The following is a 13,162-nucleotide window of genomic DNA, read 5'->3' as shown; positions in this document are numbered from 1 at the left end:
GACTTACAACAATTCATTGACTTTCAACATTACCATTTACCATTCAAAGTTAACAACGGTATTGAAAAGAATGATTCATGACCATTTTTTACACTTAAGACCATTGCAGCATCCTCATGGTCATGTGATCAAAATTCAGCTGCTTGGCAACTGACTCATATTTCTGATGGTTGCAGGGTCCCAGGGTCACATGAACCCCTTTTTGTGACTTTCTGATGAGCAAAGTCAATGGGGAAGAGTCACTTAACAACTGTGTTACTACTTAAACAACTGCAGTGATTCCTTTAACAACTGTGGCAAGTAAGGTCATAACATGGAACCAAATTCACTTAACAACTGTCTTGCTTAGCAATACAAATTTTGGGCTCAATTGGGGTTGTAGGTCAAGGACTTCCTGTACAGGTAGAAGATAAAGACAGCAATTACTGTAGCACTCTATTATCCTACAAATAATTGGGGAAACTAGTAGCAAACTCTATCAGGAAGTCCATGCCTTTTTTTTACTTTGCGCTGTTGGTTGTCTTCACCATTAGCGATCATCCATTTTAGCTACTCAATCATCACCGATTTACCATTATTTTAATTTTTCTAATTTCTTCAAGCTATGTTCAGTTCCAATTTATGCATTCATTTCCCCTTTCCAACTCACTTAACAAGCAACTATTCCCTAAAATAAAAATTAACACGAACCTTATATGGATATTCATTGCATGTTTGTTGATTTAGAGAAGGTGTATGATCAACTATGCAACGTTTGCATAAACAGGCAATTAAAGTTTGTTGAATATGATAAGAATAACATATGACAGGAGTAAGAATAAATGTGTGAGAATAAATGGAATTCTTACTCAGATAGTTCAGCATTGAGCAGGGCGTAAGAAATTGATATATGACTTCCCTTTGGTTGTTTAATGCTTTTATGGATCAATGTAAGTGACAATAGAGGTGCTGAATGTGAATGTATATGCACTTTTGTATGCAGATAATGCTGCGTTTGTTGCCTGAGAATATGAATTATTTGCAAGGAAACATAGAAAGATGATATGACACAGTGAGGAAGGGTGGTCTGAAAATTAATTCTTCAAAACACTAAAGTAGTTGTGTTTGACAGGGGAAATGGAGTGAGTGATTGCAAATTATACTTGAATAGTGAGCAAATAGACATATTAGTTGGTAGAATGTTTTCTAAAAATGAGAAGAAGGATAGAGTAATTCTTAGCTGTGCAGATGCTACTAGGTACTATGGGGATCTTTACTAAGTTAATTTAAATAAATTTAAGCACAAGTTAGGTATAGTAACATTTCCTTGACCTTTATCTCTTTCCTGTTGTTATTATTTGTTGCTTAGTGTTTCCTACCCTTTCTAGGCTTATGTGTGAAAAAAAGGGGAATGGTGTGATGGGCTTGTATGTCATATATAGAACAGAAGTTCTGTAAAGGTGTTGGCAAAAACAATCAAAATCAGCCCTACAGACTGCATTTCTGTAATGTGTAATAACCACACATATTTAATGCATGAAAGTTGCATGACGCCTTCAGTTTCCATGGAAGGACAAATATAGGTATTACTTTACAAGTTCCATTAATACCACAGGTGTACTCAAAAGTAGCTTACACTCCCCCCCTACCCCAAATAGCTCTCAAAGTAAAGAGGGATTACTTGCTGAAGCATTTCTAGTTAGGGAAGGCTTTGTGGATTTTTTTACAGCCTCTTAATAACTGACTGGCAGGGAGACAGTTTAGAATCCAGCAGTTAGCAGCATTCTGAGTTGCTGCCCTTAGGGGTGCATTTGGATAGTTTTTCCTGGTTTTTTTTTCTCTCTCTGTCTCCCCAGCCCATGTAAAAAAAAAATTTTTTTTTGCATCTTCTTTCACTATACCAAATTAGTTCAGGTTCTCTTCACTGGTAAAAGAATTACCTTGCTGATGGGAAGTAGAGGTCCAAGCCCCTTTATAGAATTTCTTTCCAAGGAACACCTGTAGTGCTATAGCTGTGAAGCTTCTTTTGCATTCGCTTTGCAAAATACGTTAACTATATGTTAAGTATCAGTGTGATGAGCACTATGCAATATATTGGCTACACATTGGGGGTTGAATTTGCCAACAATTTCTTAGTTTGATTTCAGTGTAAGGTAGTGTCCAGCCTGAAATGTACATATCCAACTTCAGTACTTAATGGAGAGTAAGTGCTTACTCAGAGGGCAATCTGTGGACAAAATAAGGCATTCGTTCCTGCTGATAAAGGAGCAAAATGTTATCTAAGGTTCCAGATTTGAAACTCAAGTTCTTATGGCAAGAGTTTTACCCTCCCTCTTCCTGACACGAAAAGATTCTGAATGTTTCTTATAACAGTCCTCTTTAGTTCAGCCCTCTCCAATTTTATTTAGAAGACCCTACAATCTCTACAAACACATGTACCGGGTTTTTTTTTCCTCCCAGGATAATAAATAATCCATGAAATATTTCAAAGTGCCACAAAGCTCTTTGATTTTGCCTAGCAGGTTAAAATAGCTACAACTATACTGGTTGGGTCTTTATTAATACATTTTGTTGTTTAGTGTTAAACAGAAACTTAAATATTATAAAAGGGAGTTATATTTTTGTAGGCAAAATGAATTCATTTAACTTTTGGAAAAATGCTACCGCTTTTATGGCACCAAATGCTCAATATTCTTTTGTAAAAATATGGTAAATTAGATTACAGCCTCACACCCACTCCCTTGAAACAAATTTCTTTAAACTCAATAGGGTTTACTTTTGAATAAGCTTGTATAGAGTTTGAAGAGGTTATTCGGACAGTAACATGCCTTGATGAACCTGTATACCTTTGTTTTTAGGGTGCCAGATAGCAGGAAGACCAGTTATAGAGAAAGGTATATTGTTTTGTAGTATAGAATGATTAAAACATAGTTTTAGATACATTGCTGTTTAATACACTGATGTTTTAAATATATTTCTGTTCTTTCTAATTTTATAGAAAGTGATAGCATGATTTTACACAAACTGATAATGCCTTAATAGCAATATTGATTCTAAGCCTTTGATTCGAATGAATTAACTTATATCCAACAAACTCAGAACCCTTTAAATATAACACAGAAACCGTAATGTAATAATAGACCAACATGTTCCCAGTTCAAAAGACTCAGTAATAACTGAGGAGAAACAAATAGCTTTCTTCTGTCCAAGAATCGAGAAAGCTACTTGTTTTTGGAGCACCAAGACCTATATTAGATGGACAAATAGAGTGAGTTAATACAAGAAAATTTCCTGTGTTCTTAAATACCCATTTTTTTCTATCTTCTTGATATTCAGTAAAGATTTCCAAGATGCTTGCTGCCATAAGATTTAAACTCCTGTACTACAATTCTGACCATTAACTGAAATAAAGCATGGATGGTGAGGATGAAACACTAGCAATGGAGAAGTGGACAGTTAGATTATTCTAACTCTGAAAAAGAATTGTTTTAACATAGATTTTAGGAAGGTTATACCTATGTTCTACTGTCCCACAATCGATGTGATCATTTATTTATTGGATATAATTGAAAAGAAGCTATCCACCCTGGTTATACGGATGCATATTCTCACACTACAACTAACAAGACTTTTTTTCAGCAGTGGTATTACTTTGGTTTTATTTGCCTGCATTTTTAGTCACATTTGCTACTTTTAACTCAGCAAACTTTCTCTAGAAGTTTAAACAGGCTTCCCCAAAAAAAAAAATTAAACATGCCAGAGCATAACATTAATCCAGCCACTCTGTAACCTCTAACCAAGCTCCCTATGAAGAAGGTCAAATTGTTTTTGACATTCTTTCATGAAGGCCAGAAAAAAATGAGTGAAGGTCTACTATCAGCTTGGCTAATTTATATAACCTTTCATGCAAGATGTATGGATAATGAAAAAGTGAGATACGATTCTATAACCCAGCATACAAGGAGGGAAGGGAAAAAAGTTGTCAGATATAGTCACTAGGCTTTCAGTAAAGAATGTTGCCCAGTGAAGTAAAAAAAAAATGAAGTAAACTCTGCTCATATCTCAACTGAATTAGTCATGCTGTAAATGAAACCGATGAAATTTAATGATCAAAACAGCACCGTAGCTCTTTAATAGATCCCAAGAACAGAAAGTTAGCAAAAACCCCGGATGTTGCTGTTATACATTAGAGAAAATTCTAATTTTTTAAACATATAAATATCTAAAGATCATCTAATACAGGGTATCAAACTTGCGGTCTGCGGGCCAGATGTGTCACAGCCTGGTCAACCCCATCCCCCATTTTAGCGAAGGGGAAAAATGTTGTGATATGTTACATGTGACGACAGCATGTCATCACGAGTTTGACACCCCTGATCTAATAGGTGACTACTTCAGCCGACTAATCTCATTTATTTAGTAAAATTATGGCATATAATAGTGAGATGGGAACCACTTTTCAAACAGTTTATTTTTGCTTGCCTACTTTGCAACAGAATCTTTACTGGGACATGACTTGGTGCAAAGAGCATCTAAGAGGCCATAATAATGGCAATGTATCAGAAAGGAAGCATGTTTTTAACAGTCATTCAGGAAATTTAGACGTTTTTAAAATTAAGAAGAGATTCTTAATAAGCAAATAAAGAAGAGAAGAATAAGCCAGACAATAAGAAGAAATGGATACACAAAGAAATCTTTTTAGAGTTTTTACATGAAACTATAATTTTAGTAAATACATTAGTCAGCTAATGTAGTTAGATATGTTGGATGATCTTTAGATGTTTATATTTTAAATAGAATTTCCTGTAATGTACACCATATACTACTACATATTACTGCATCAAGTAAACTTTGTTGCTAAAAGTAATCTTTTAAACCTCTTTTGGAATTTCAAATCCTTTTTAAAGCTTTCGCTAAATTAACCTCACTAATTTCATTTCACTCCATAGACCATATGTCCAAGCCAAATGCATTTAGGATCAAGGCTTAATGATGCACACTAAGCACATACAAATCATGCAATTAATTCTTATTCATATTGTTGCTGCCTATCTCTTTCTAACAGATTTCTTATTGCATCCTGCTTGTACAAGACAATTTTTTATTGTGGAAATATATTCTGTCACACAGTAGTGGGATCCTACCTTATTCGCTACCGGTTCGGCGGGGGATCATGTGTGCGTGTGTGCGCGCACCCCTAACAAGCCAATCAGCTGAGAGAATGAAGAAACGAAAAGCTAGGAATGACCCTCCCCCCCATGCACTTTTCGGATTTTTTTCCCTCTTATCGGAGGCTTGTTTTCCTCTTCTCAGTTCATCAGAAGCTTTTTTCCTACTCTCAGATGATCAGAGGCTTTCCTGTAGCATACCACCACTGCTGTCACATGTATTTCACATACAACAAATATAGTGTCGCATTTGTATGTGGATATATCTGTACCCTAAGGGATGTGGTGGCTCAGTGGCTAAGATGCTGAGCTGGTCGATCAGAAGGTTGGCAGTTCAGCGGTTCGAATCCCTAGCGCTGCGTAACAGAGTGAGCTCCCGTTACTTGTCCCAGTTTCTGCCAACCTAGCAGTTCGAAAGCACGTAAAAAATGCAAGTAGAAAAATAGGGACCACTTGGGTGGGAAGGTAATAGCACTCCGTGAACCTTTGGCATTTAGTCATGCAGGCCACATGATCATGGAGACATCTTTGGACAGCGCTGGCTCTTTGGTTTAGAAATGGAGATGACACCGCCCCCTAGAGCCAGAAACAACTAGCACTCATGCGCAGGGGAACCTTTACCTTATATCTCTACCCTATTATTTTCTATTTCAAAATGCAACTGAGGCAATAGATTATTGAATATGTAACTAAAATATGCCTTGTTAATATTAATGATCAAATATGTATAGGGTAATTTCTTTTTTGAGTCATCCTGTTTCTTGGCTATTATACTAAAAGAATTTGCCCTTGCTTTCCTCCAGGATTTTAAAAAAATATTCACTAGTCTAGGATATAGCTGTGATATTTTGTGGTGGTGGTGTCCTATCCATGTAGTAAACAGGTTCGACACTGCTTAATTTGTTGAGAACAACCAAAGTCAGTTAGATGTTCCCTGTTGAGCCTTATGTCATATATGTATGCCTACTGCTAATCAAAAATATCATTTGACCCGTAGAACCAGATAATTAGATTCTGTGTTACAATTTTATTCTTGTAACAATATTTTTACAAGAGAATATATATGATAAAAACAGTACCTTGAATTGTTCCTGGGAAGTAAGTGAAATAGTTTTGCAGCTGAAGATGAATATTCCCAATGATTATCTCATTATATTTGCAGAATTCATGTAGTCTACTTCTCCCTGATAGTCTTTGTTCCTGCCTCTAACGATCACCTTCAGACACTCAGGAAGAAAAGCCAATATATAATCAATCAAAATAAGCATGTTTTATGCAAAAATGAAACTAAATTATCCACAATTATGCATTTTAATTTTTTATTTTGGAAAAGTGGAATGTCCTTCCTGTAAGCAATTCTGTGTTTGTTTCCAATCTGTCTGATTGCTAAAATCTCTGTTCTTTAGTTGCTTTTGTTACTGATGCTTTTCCTCTGAAAGGCCAATATAGAATCAAAATATGAAGGAAAAAAGTTACATTTCAAAGTTATGTTTCTAAATTCTAAGGAAATTCTGAATTTTAGATAGAATTTGAAATTTGGAAAATGCTATGGATTCCTACAACTAGAATATTCTGAGCATGGAGCCTTATTTTTAATGTAAAATAAGTATCAGCCCAAGGCATTTATTCCACATTTTTGGGATCTCCAAGAGAGCATTTACTTTCTGCAAGAAGGAATCTTTTCAGAGGTACTCTGGTATTTTTTGTTGAACACAATTCTGAAAACTTTAAACATTGTTGCCTGTCACTAAATGAGGAATGCTATTTACATTTTATGGCTCTCAGTCTACAGGAGACATATGAAGCTAAAAGACATGAATTTATTGGAGAATTAGAACAGAAACAAGAAGAAATGAGACAAATGTTTGTGCAAAGAGTCAAAGAGAAAGAAGCACTGCTAAAAGAAGCAGAGCGAGAAGTAAGTATATTTTTACTCTACTCAGGTGAGCTTGGAACAGATTTAATCAGGTTCTCAAATTTTGGGGTAACTTGTCCTAAAACAATGATTTCTAAATGAAACTATCAGATCATGTTTTGGCAGTGATGCCACTGTATCTGGACAACTTGGATGCTGATTTGTACTTACAGAATGGGGACATGACCTGGCCGAGATCCAACTGTGCACATGGGAGCTAGACATGCACACCCACAGCTGGATCACTATCGGAATTCTTCCCTGCTGAGATTGTTCTAGAACAGGGGCTGTGCTTAATCTCATCTTCTCCTTATCCAATGGCAAGCCTTCCTCTTGGGGGTGGGCAGGACCTCTAGACATCTTGACTGGTACTGTAGGAGTTGTTGCTGTGACTACAAAAGCTGTTAAATAAAGAGCTTCAGGAAACTCAAACCCACTTGGACAAGCAGCTCAAAGAAGGCGACCCTTTCCTAAGCAAATAGCAGATCTGTTCACGACATTCTCTCCTCTTCCACCCCATCCCAAGAATTCCTTAAGTAGATAGATAACAATTTCATTTGCCTACAAAAAAAATGGATCATTCCAGTTCAGCAAGAGATACTAGATGTGATTCACTGAAGTCCCATTTGGTGAATTACACATGGCGATTGACCACTGAGCTTTCATAGGCAATGGGAAAAAATCTACTTAAATGTTTCTGAGTCTAGATTAATAAATTCCTACCTCAAATTGTAGCGATCAGATTCAGTGGCAGCATTCTGTACTGTTTGACTAGGAATCTCAGTGGTTAGGGACATCAGCCTTACTAATCTTTGTTAACCCCTTGGTCTCTCAATGCCATATATTTTAAAGTTTCTGATCCTTCTAGAGATTACTGTTCCTTTTAATGAATTAAGAGGAAGTATATTTAGCCCATTTATAATTCTAAACAATATTACTATCCAGACGGTTTAAATGAAACAAAGGTCTTAAAATTTTGGCTTCACAATTCTTGACTTGGGATAAGAAAAATATATATATATATATGGATAAATGTGTGCCAAATAGAATAGTTGTCCCAGCCTTAATCATTCCCCGTCTCCCTGGATAATACTAACTGGTAGACGTTTCTCTTGTCTCTCTCTCTTCTTACCCTCATAAATTTCCTCTCCAGGATCTAATAAAGGGTTTTACCCTGTTTGGTTAAAAAAAAAACCAATCAATTTTGTCACAGTTCTGTAGTTCTTGCAGGGCAAGGAACATGTTCAGTTAACATTAGTTGGAGACTGGAGGCATCTAAGAAATGTGCAATGATTGCTGCACATGGAATTACTTTTCTGAATATGTAGAACACATTATTTTATCTCTCTGTGACCTGGTTTTCTTGCTGCTTGGCAAAGGAGAACAAAATGCAATGCTACTATATATTTGATAGAAATTCCTCTTCAGTTTTTTACACATTAAAAAGAGACATTTGATGTCCCCAAAAGTTGATCTAGTAGTGCAGGGGTGTCCAACCTTGGCAACTTTAAGAGTTGTGGACTTCAACTCCCAGACTTGTGGACTTCAACTCTGGGAGTTGAAGTCCACAACTCTTAAAGTTGCCAAGGTTGGACACCCCTGTAGTAGTGTATAGTTGCTCAATTTGGTTGTAATTCGTTAAACAGAAGTCAGTTTTTGTGTTCTGAACCGTAAGCTAATCAAAGCAGCATCCATATTTAAGAGTATTTTAAATCACACAAGTGAAACAATTATTTTAAAAATCTGCTTCTATTTTACAATGTGATTATTGAGCATAGACTTAAGATGAGGCTAAGCTCTTCTGGTAAAAACAATGCTTTTACGATTTATTTCAGCTTCAAATGAAGTTTGAACATTTGAAACGACTACATCAGGAAGAGAGAATGAAAGTGGAAGAAAAAAGAAAGCTTCTGGAAGATGAAATCATTGCATTCAACAAGAGGAAAGCTGCCTCAGACATATTGCAAGGGAGGCCTCTGCCTCCTACACCTACAGCTGGTTTTAAAAAAGATAAAGATCGGAAAAAGTAAGCAGCCCATTTTGAAAGATTGTGGGAGGGGTAAACTATTAGGGAACAAGGTCTTAAGCAATATTAATCACTCAGAGATTCCAATGGTGAAAACGATGATTTTAAATTTTTATAGAAAAAAAGTTTTGATTAGGCACCCTGATGAAAATACTTGTTTTTCTTTTTTCTCCCTTAAGGGATCCAGGTTTTCGACTTGAGCTCCTATGCTTTGATGTCAGAGATCAGGAAGTTGTGAACATAGATGACGAGAGAACAAAAGAGAAGTTAGAAAGGGACAGATATCATCACAGGGAATCCCAGCAATAGTCTTTGGCTGTAATCTACAAAAGTTTCAGTGGTTAGGGCCTGATAGTAAGTCATAGAAACAGAACCATATGTTGAATATTTTTAATACTTAGAGGAAGCTGTTTATCCAGTCCTAAACTTATTGGTACAATTGACATTAGATGTTATAGTTTCCTTACTACGATTCAAAATATTAGTGGGATTTTTTTAAAATCCTAAAGGTTTATTGTGAAATGCAATGCAACAACTGTGGTAGTATTCAAAATCTCAACTGCACATGGAACAATATTCATTGTTTTTAGTCCTACAATTCTGCCTTAAACTTGAGAGGCAGAACAATCCAGAATAAAACTGCAGGAAATGAGAAAAACCAAGACATCCAGGACAGAAAAGTAAAGATACCTTTAAAAAAAAAATTCTTTCCTTGCAGTCCAGTTTATTTTTCATTATAGTTTTTTTGGACTTTTTAAGAGTAGTATCTTAACAGGAAAATGTTTTCCAATGCTCGTCCTTAGATGACATGGAGGGGAAATCAAATTAGGTCCTTTCTGAGACTACGGGTAGTTCTCAACCTCCGTTCATTAAGTGACCATTTGAAGTTACAACAGCACTAAAAATGTGACTTTTGACTGTTTTTTATTCCTAACAACCTTTGCAGCATCTCTACAATTACATGATCAGAATTTGGGCACTTGGCCATGGCATGTATTTATAACAGTTGCACTGTTCCAGGGTCATGTAATTACCATGTGGTCTAACTTTCCCAACTGGCTTCTAACAAACGAAGTCAATGGAGAAGCCAGATTCGCTTAACACAGGGGTAGAGAAACTTGGCTCTTTTATCACTTATGGACTTCAACTCCCAGAATTCCTGAGTGAGCCATAAAAGGTTCCCCATCCCGGGCCTACTGGTTTTTCAGTTGTGGGGGAAATCAATTTTTGACTTGAATGGGACTGTTTAATATACAAATGTAGCACATACACATTTGTATATTACATTTGTATATGTCCCATTCAAGTCAAAAATTGATTTCCCCCACAACTGAAAAACCAGTAGGCCAGGGATGGGGAACCTTTTATGGCTCACTCAGGAATTCTGGGAGTTGAAGTCCATAAGTGATAAAAGAGCCACATTTCCCTACCCCTGGTTTAACAACTTCAGTGAGTCACTTAACAACTGTGGCAAAAAGGTTATAAAATGGGGCAAAACTCACTTAACAACTGTCTTATTTAAAAATGTACATTTTGGGCTCAGTTGTGATCGTAAGTCAAGGACTACCTGTATTACTTCTCTGGGCAATTAAACAGGTCATTCTGTCAAAAGAGATCAGATTAATTAACATGACTTGGTCATCCTGGTTCCTTCTAAATGTTCACAAACTGACTTTTTAATAATCAGCTGCAGGTGTTTGCTTTGTATTGATATCAAGTTGATTGTTTTCTCCTCATTTTTGAAGATGAAAACAACTTTCCCTTCATTTCTATCTTCCCTTCTTCTTCTCTGTCCCCTTTTCCCGTCTGTCTTTCATGATTCAAAGATCACCGAAGGGGCTCTAAGATGATATCCACAAACTCCTTCAGAACTGTTGTATGTCATGGTTCTGCTCCTGGGGACCTCAATTTTGATACCCATAGTTTTATAACTATTTCTTTTCTTACCTTGGATTGCCAATCCCTCCCTTAGTTAACTGTTCCGGTTAGGTCTGTGGAAACATGGTTCCTACAACGGGGAAAAATAGAAATAAAATAGGAATTTAGAAGCTCTGCTCTATTTCCACCTTACTATGTTCAGGCTATGGACCACCTCTTCCTGTTTGCTTTTATTCCTGATCAGATAGCTTTAAGATACATTTTTTTAGCATTGTCAAACTGACTAATCTTTCTTTTCTTTCAGCCCTGGTTTTATGTGAATTGGAGAAGAAATAGTTCACAAATCTGAGAGGAAGAAAGATGGATTGATACCTCCTTTCTTTTTCTTAATGTGTGTTCATTGGAAAACTGACTGCTGCAACTTCATTAAAATATATAATCAGTTCTGCATCCTGTACTATAGGTTGCTGTCAAATTAAGAATTCACTCAAATGGACTTATTTTTTTCAGCAGCTTGCACTTAAACTATGTATTTTTGCCAATAGAAATGTACACCAGCCTTCTGTATCAAAGACCACTGTGCTATGAACTAAGGCTCTTGTGCTTTGGATCTGAAGGCAAACGACAGCTTCAGAGTGCATTGGGACATAAATCTAGCACAGGTCTGCAACTTGCTTTCCTGCCACTGCTCAGTGAGGGAGGAGAACAGCTGCTAGTTGCAAGGAGAGCTTTAAGGAAGAGCAGGGAAGTGCCACCTTCATGCAATGCAGGCTCAGAAGCTCCTTTTGCCTTAGAATCTAAAGCACACCAAAGCCCTGATATAAACACCTTTCATTTAAATTACGAATACTGTAGTATAAGAGTATTCACTGACTACACATTGTGATTGTTTTAAAGAACTTGTGCCTTTTTGATCTCTTAGCTATATAACCTTTACAGTGCCTTTTATTGACCTGTATAAAATATGTAAAGCAATATATTTTAAAATGTGCACTTTGTAATTTTGTAATGATGACAAGATTTAGCGTTAAAGTGGATCATGGTTGCCTTTACCATTGCAGTATTCATACAAGCACAGGCATTACTTGAAAATCGATACTGAAAATTGACTTGGTTGCAAGGGTGTCTTCTTTTTAAGCCACCTTCTCTCATCTATGGCTAAATTATACAATATGAAGGCTGGGAACGGTCATTTTAAAAAATAGATCTGATTTTAATAAAAATCCTGACAACTTCATATTCATTTAAACATCTCTTAAGTGTTCCTTGACATGAAGCCTTCCATCAATTTTAATTCTTGTAATTTAACATTAAGTGGTAGAAGAAGAAGGAAATGAAAGTCAAACTGTATTTTTTTTTCCCTGAAGTGAGCTTGAATAGGGTTGAATCCCATGCTTGCTTACTTGGACAAAAGTTCTGTTCTTTAAAGAAGCAATAACTTAAATTTTGAAGTTATCCATTACTTAGGCAACCAGTAGTTCTGGTGCTTCCTGTTTACTAATAAATATAGCAGTTGCTTATGTAATCCTCATAGATTTCTGCTAATTATTTTTAAAAACTCTGACATGTAGCTTGGCAAATAAAGTTATTTGGTTAAACAATTAGTAAGTATTCCATAATGCAATAGTGCTTGGATTTATTGTACAATAGAACTGTTCTATCCAGCCTCACTGCTTTGCAAACTACCAGTCAGATACTGGAGCCATCAATTGTACTTTAGCACTACAAAGATGAGAGAAATGTATTCATAGGCACTGGAGAAAATATCAGTTGGATGGCAAAATTGTCAAAACCTATCTAAAATCTTGTTTGGGTAGATTATTCCCTAAGAAGTAAGATGAGTACTAATACTAGTTTCCTGGATTTCCCCCTCAACTATGCATTATCTTATAGAATTTTCTTTTGAAAGCAATTATGAATTGTGGAGGGCTCATTTGCTCATGCTTTTCAATAACATACTAACAAATCTTTAGCTCTACACATACTCTTTGGTATAAATCCTACATATGAACTCTATTGCATCTTTATTGGCTTGGTTCCCATAGAATGCTAAGCCTATGCAATGACCTCCATTTTGCTCTAATTGTGACCAACGACTAAGGGTCTCAAGTGAAGATTCACCACATGAACATTGCAATAAGCAGGTTCTCTCAGTACATATTGGGGAAGTTGCTAACCTTTCCATCAGTTTTATAG

General features: G+C 36.2%; 1 protein-coding gene across 6 annotated transcripts in view; it reads left to right on the top strand.

Annotated features, from left to right (window-relative positions):
- SEPTIN10 (septin 10) overlaps positions 1-12,580 on the top strand; it is a 37,974-nt gene extending 25,394 nt beyond the window's left edge. For 5 of the 6 annotated variants that reach the window (XM_087967231.1, XM_087967227.1, XM_087967229.1 and 2 more), the window contains 3 exons: positions 6,933-7,065; positions 8,898-9,088; positions 11,271-12,580. In XM_087967231.1, the coding sequence (XP_087823357.1) occupies positions 6,933-7,065; positions 8,898-9,088; positions 11,271-11,286 (340 nt within the window). In that variant the 3' untranslated portion in view covers positions 11,287-12,580. Of the gene's footprint in view, positions 1-6,932; positions 7,066-8,897; positions 9,089-9,267; positions 9,447-11,270 lie in introns of those variants that run through there. The other variant, XM_087967232.1, reaches the window with a different exon arrangement.
- The last annotated feature ends 582 nt before the right edge of the window (positions 12,581-13,162 follow it).

The sequence above is a fragment of the Notechis scutatus genome, chromosome 5 (assembly GCF_049901735.1).
Source record: "Notechis scutatus isolate UNSWTSFEM ecotype Mainland chromosome 5, rNotScu1.2, whole genome shotgun sequence".
Lineage (NCBI taxonomy): Eukaryota > Metazoa > Chordata > Lepidosauria > Squamata > Elapidae > Notechis > Notechis scutatus.
The sequence above is the reverse complement of the archived record's forward strand: the minus strand, read 5'-3'. Positions and strand labels throughout refer to the sequence as shown.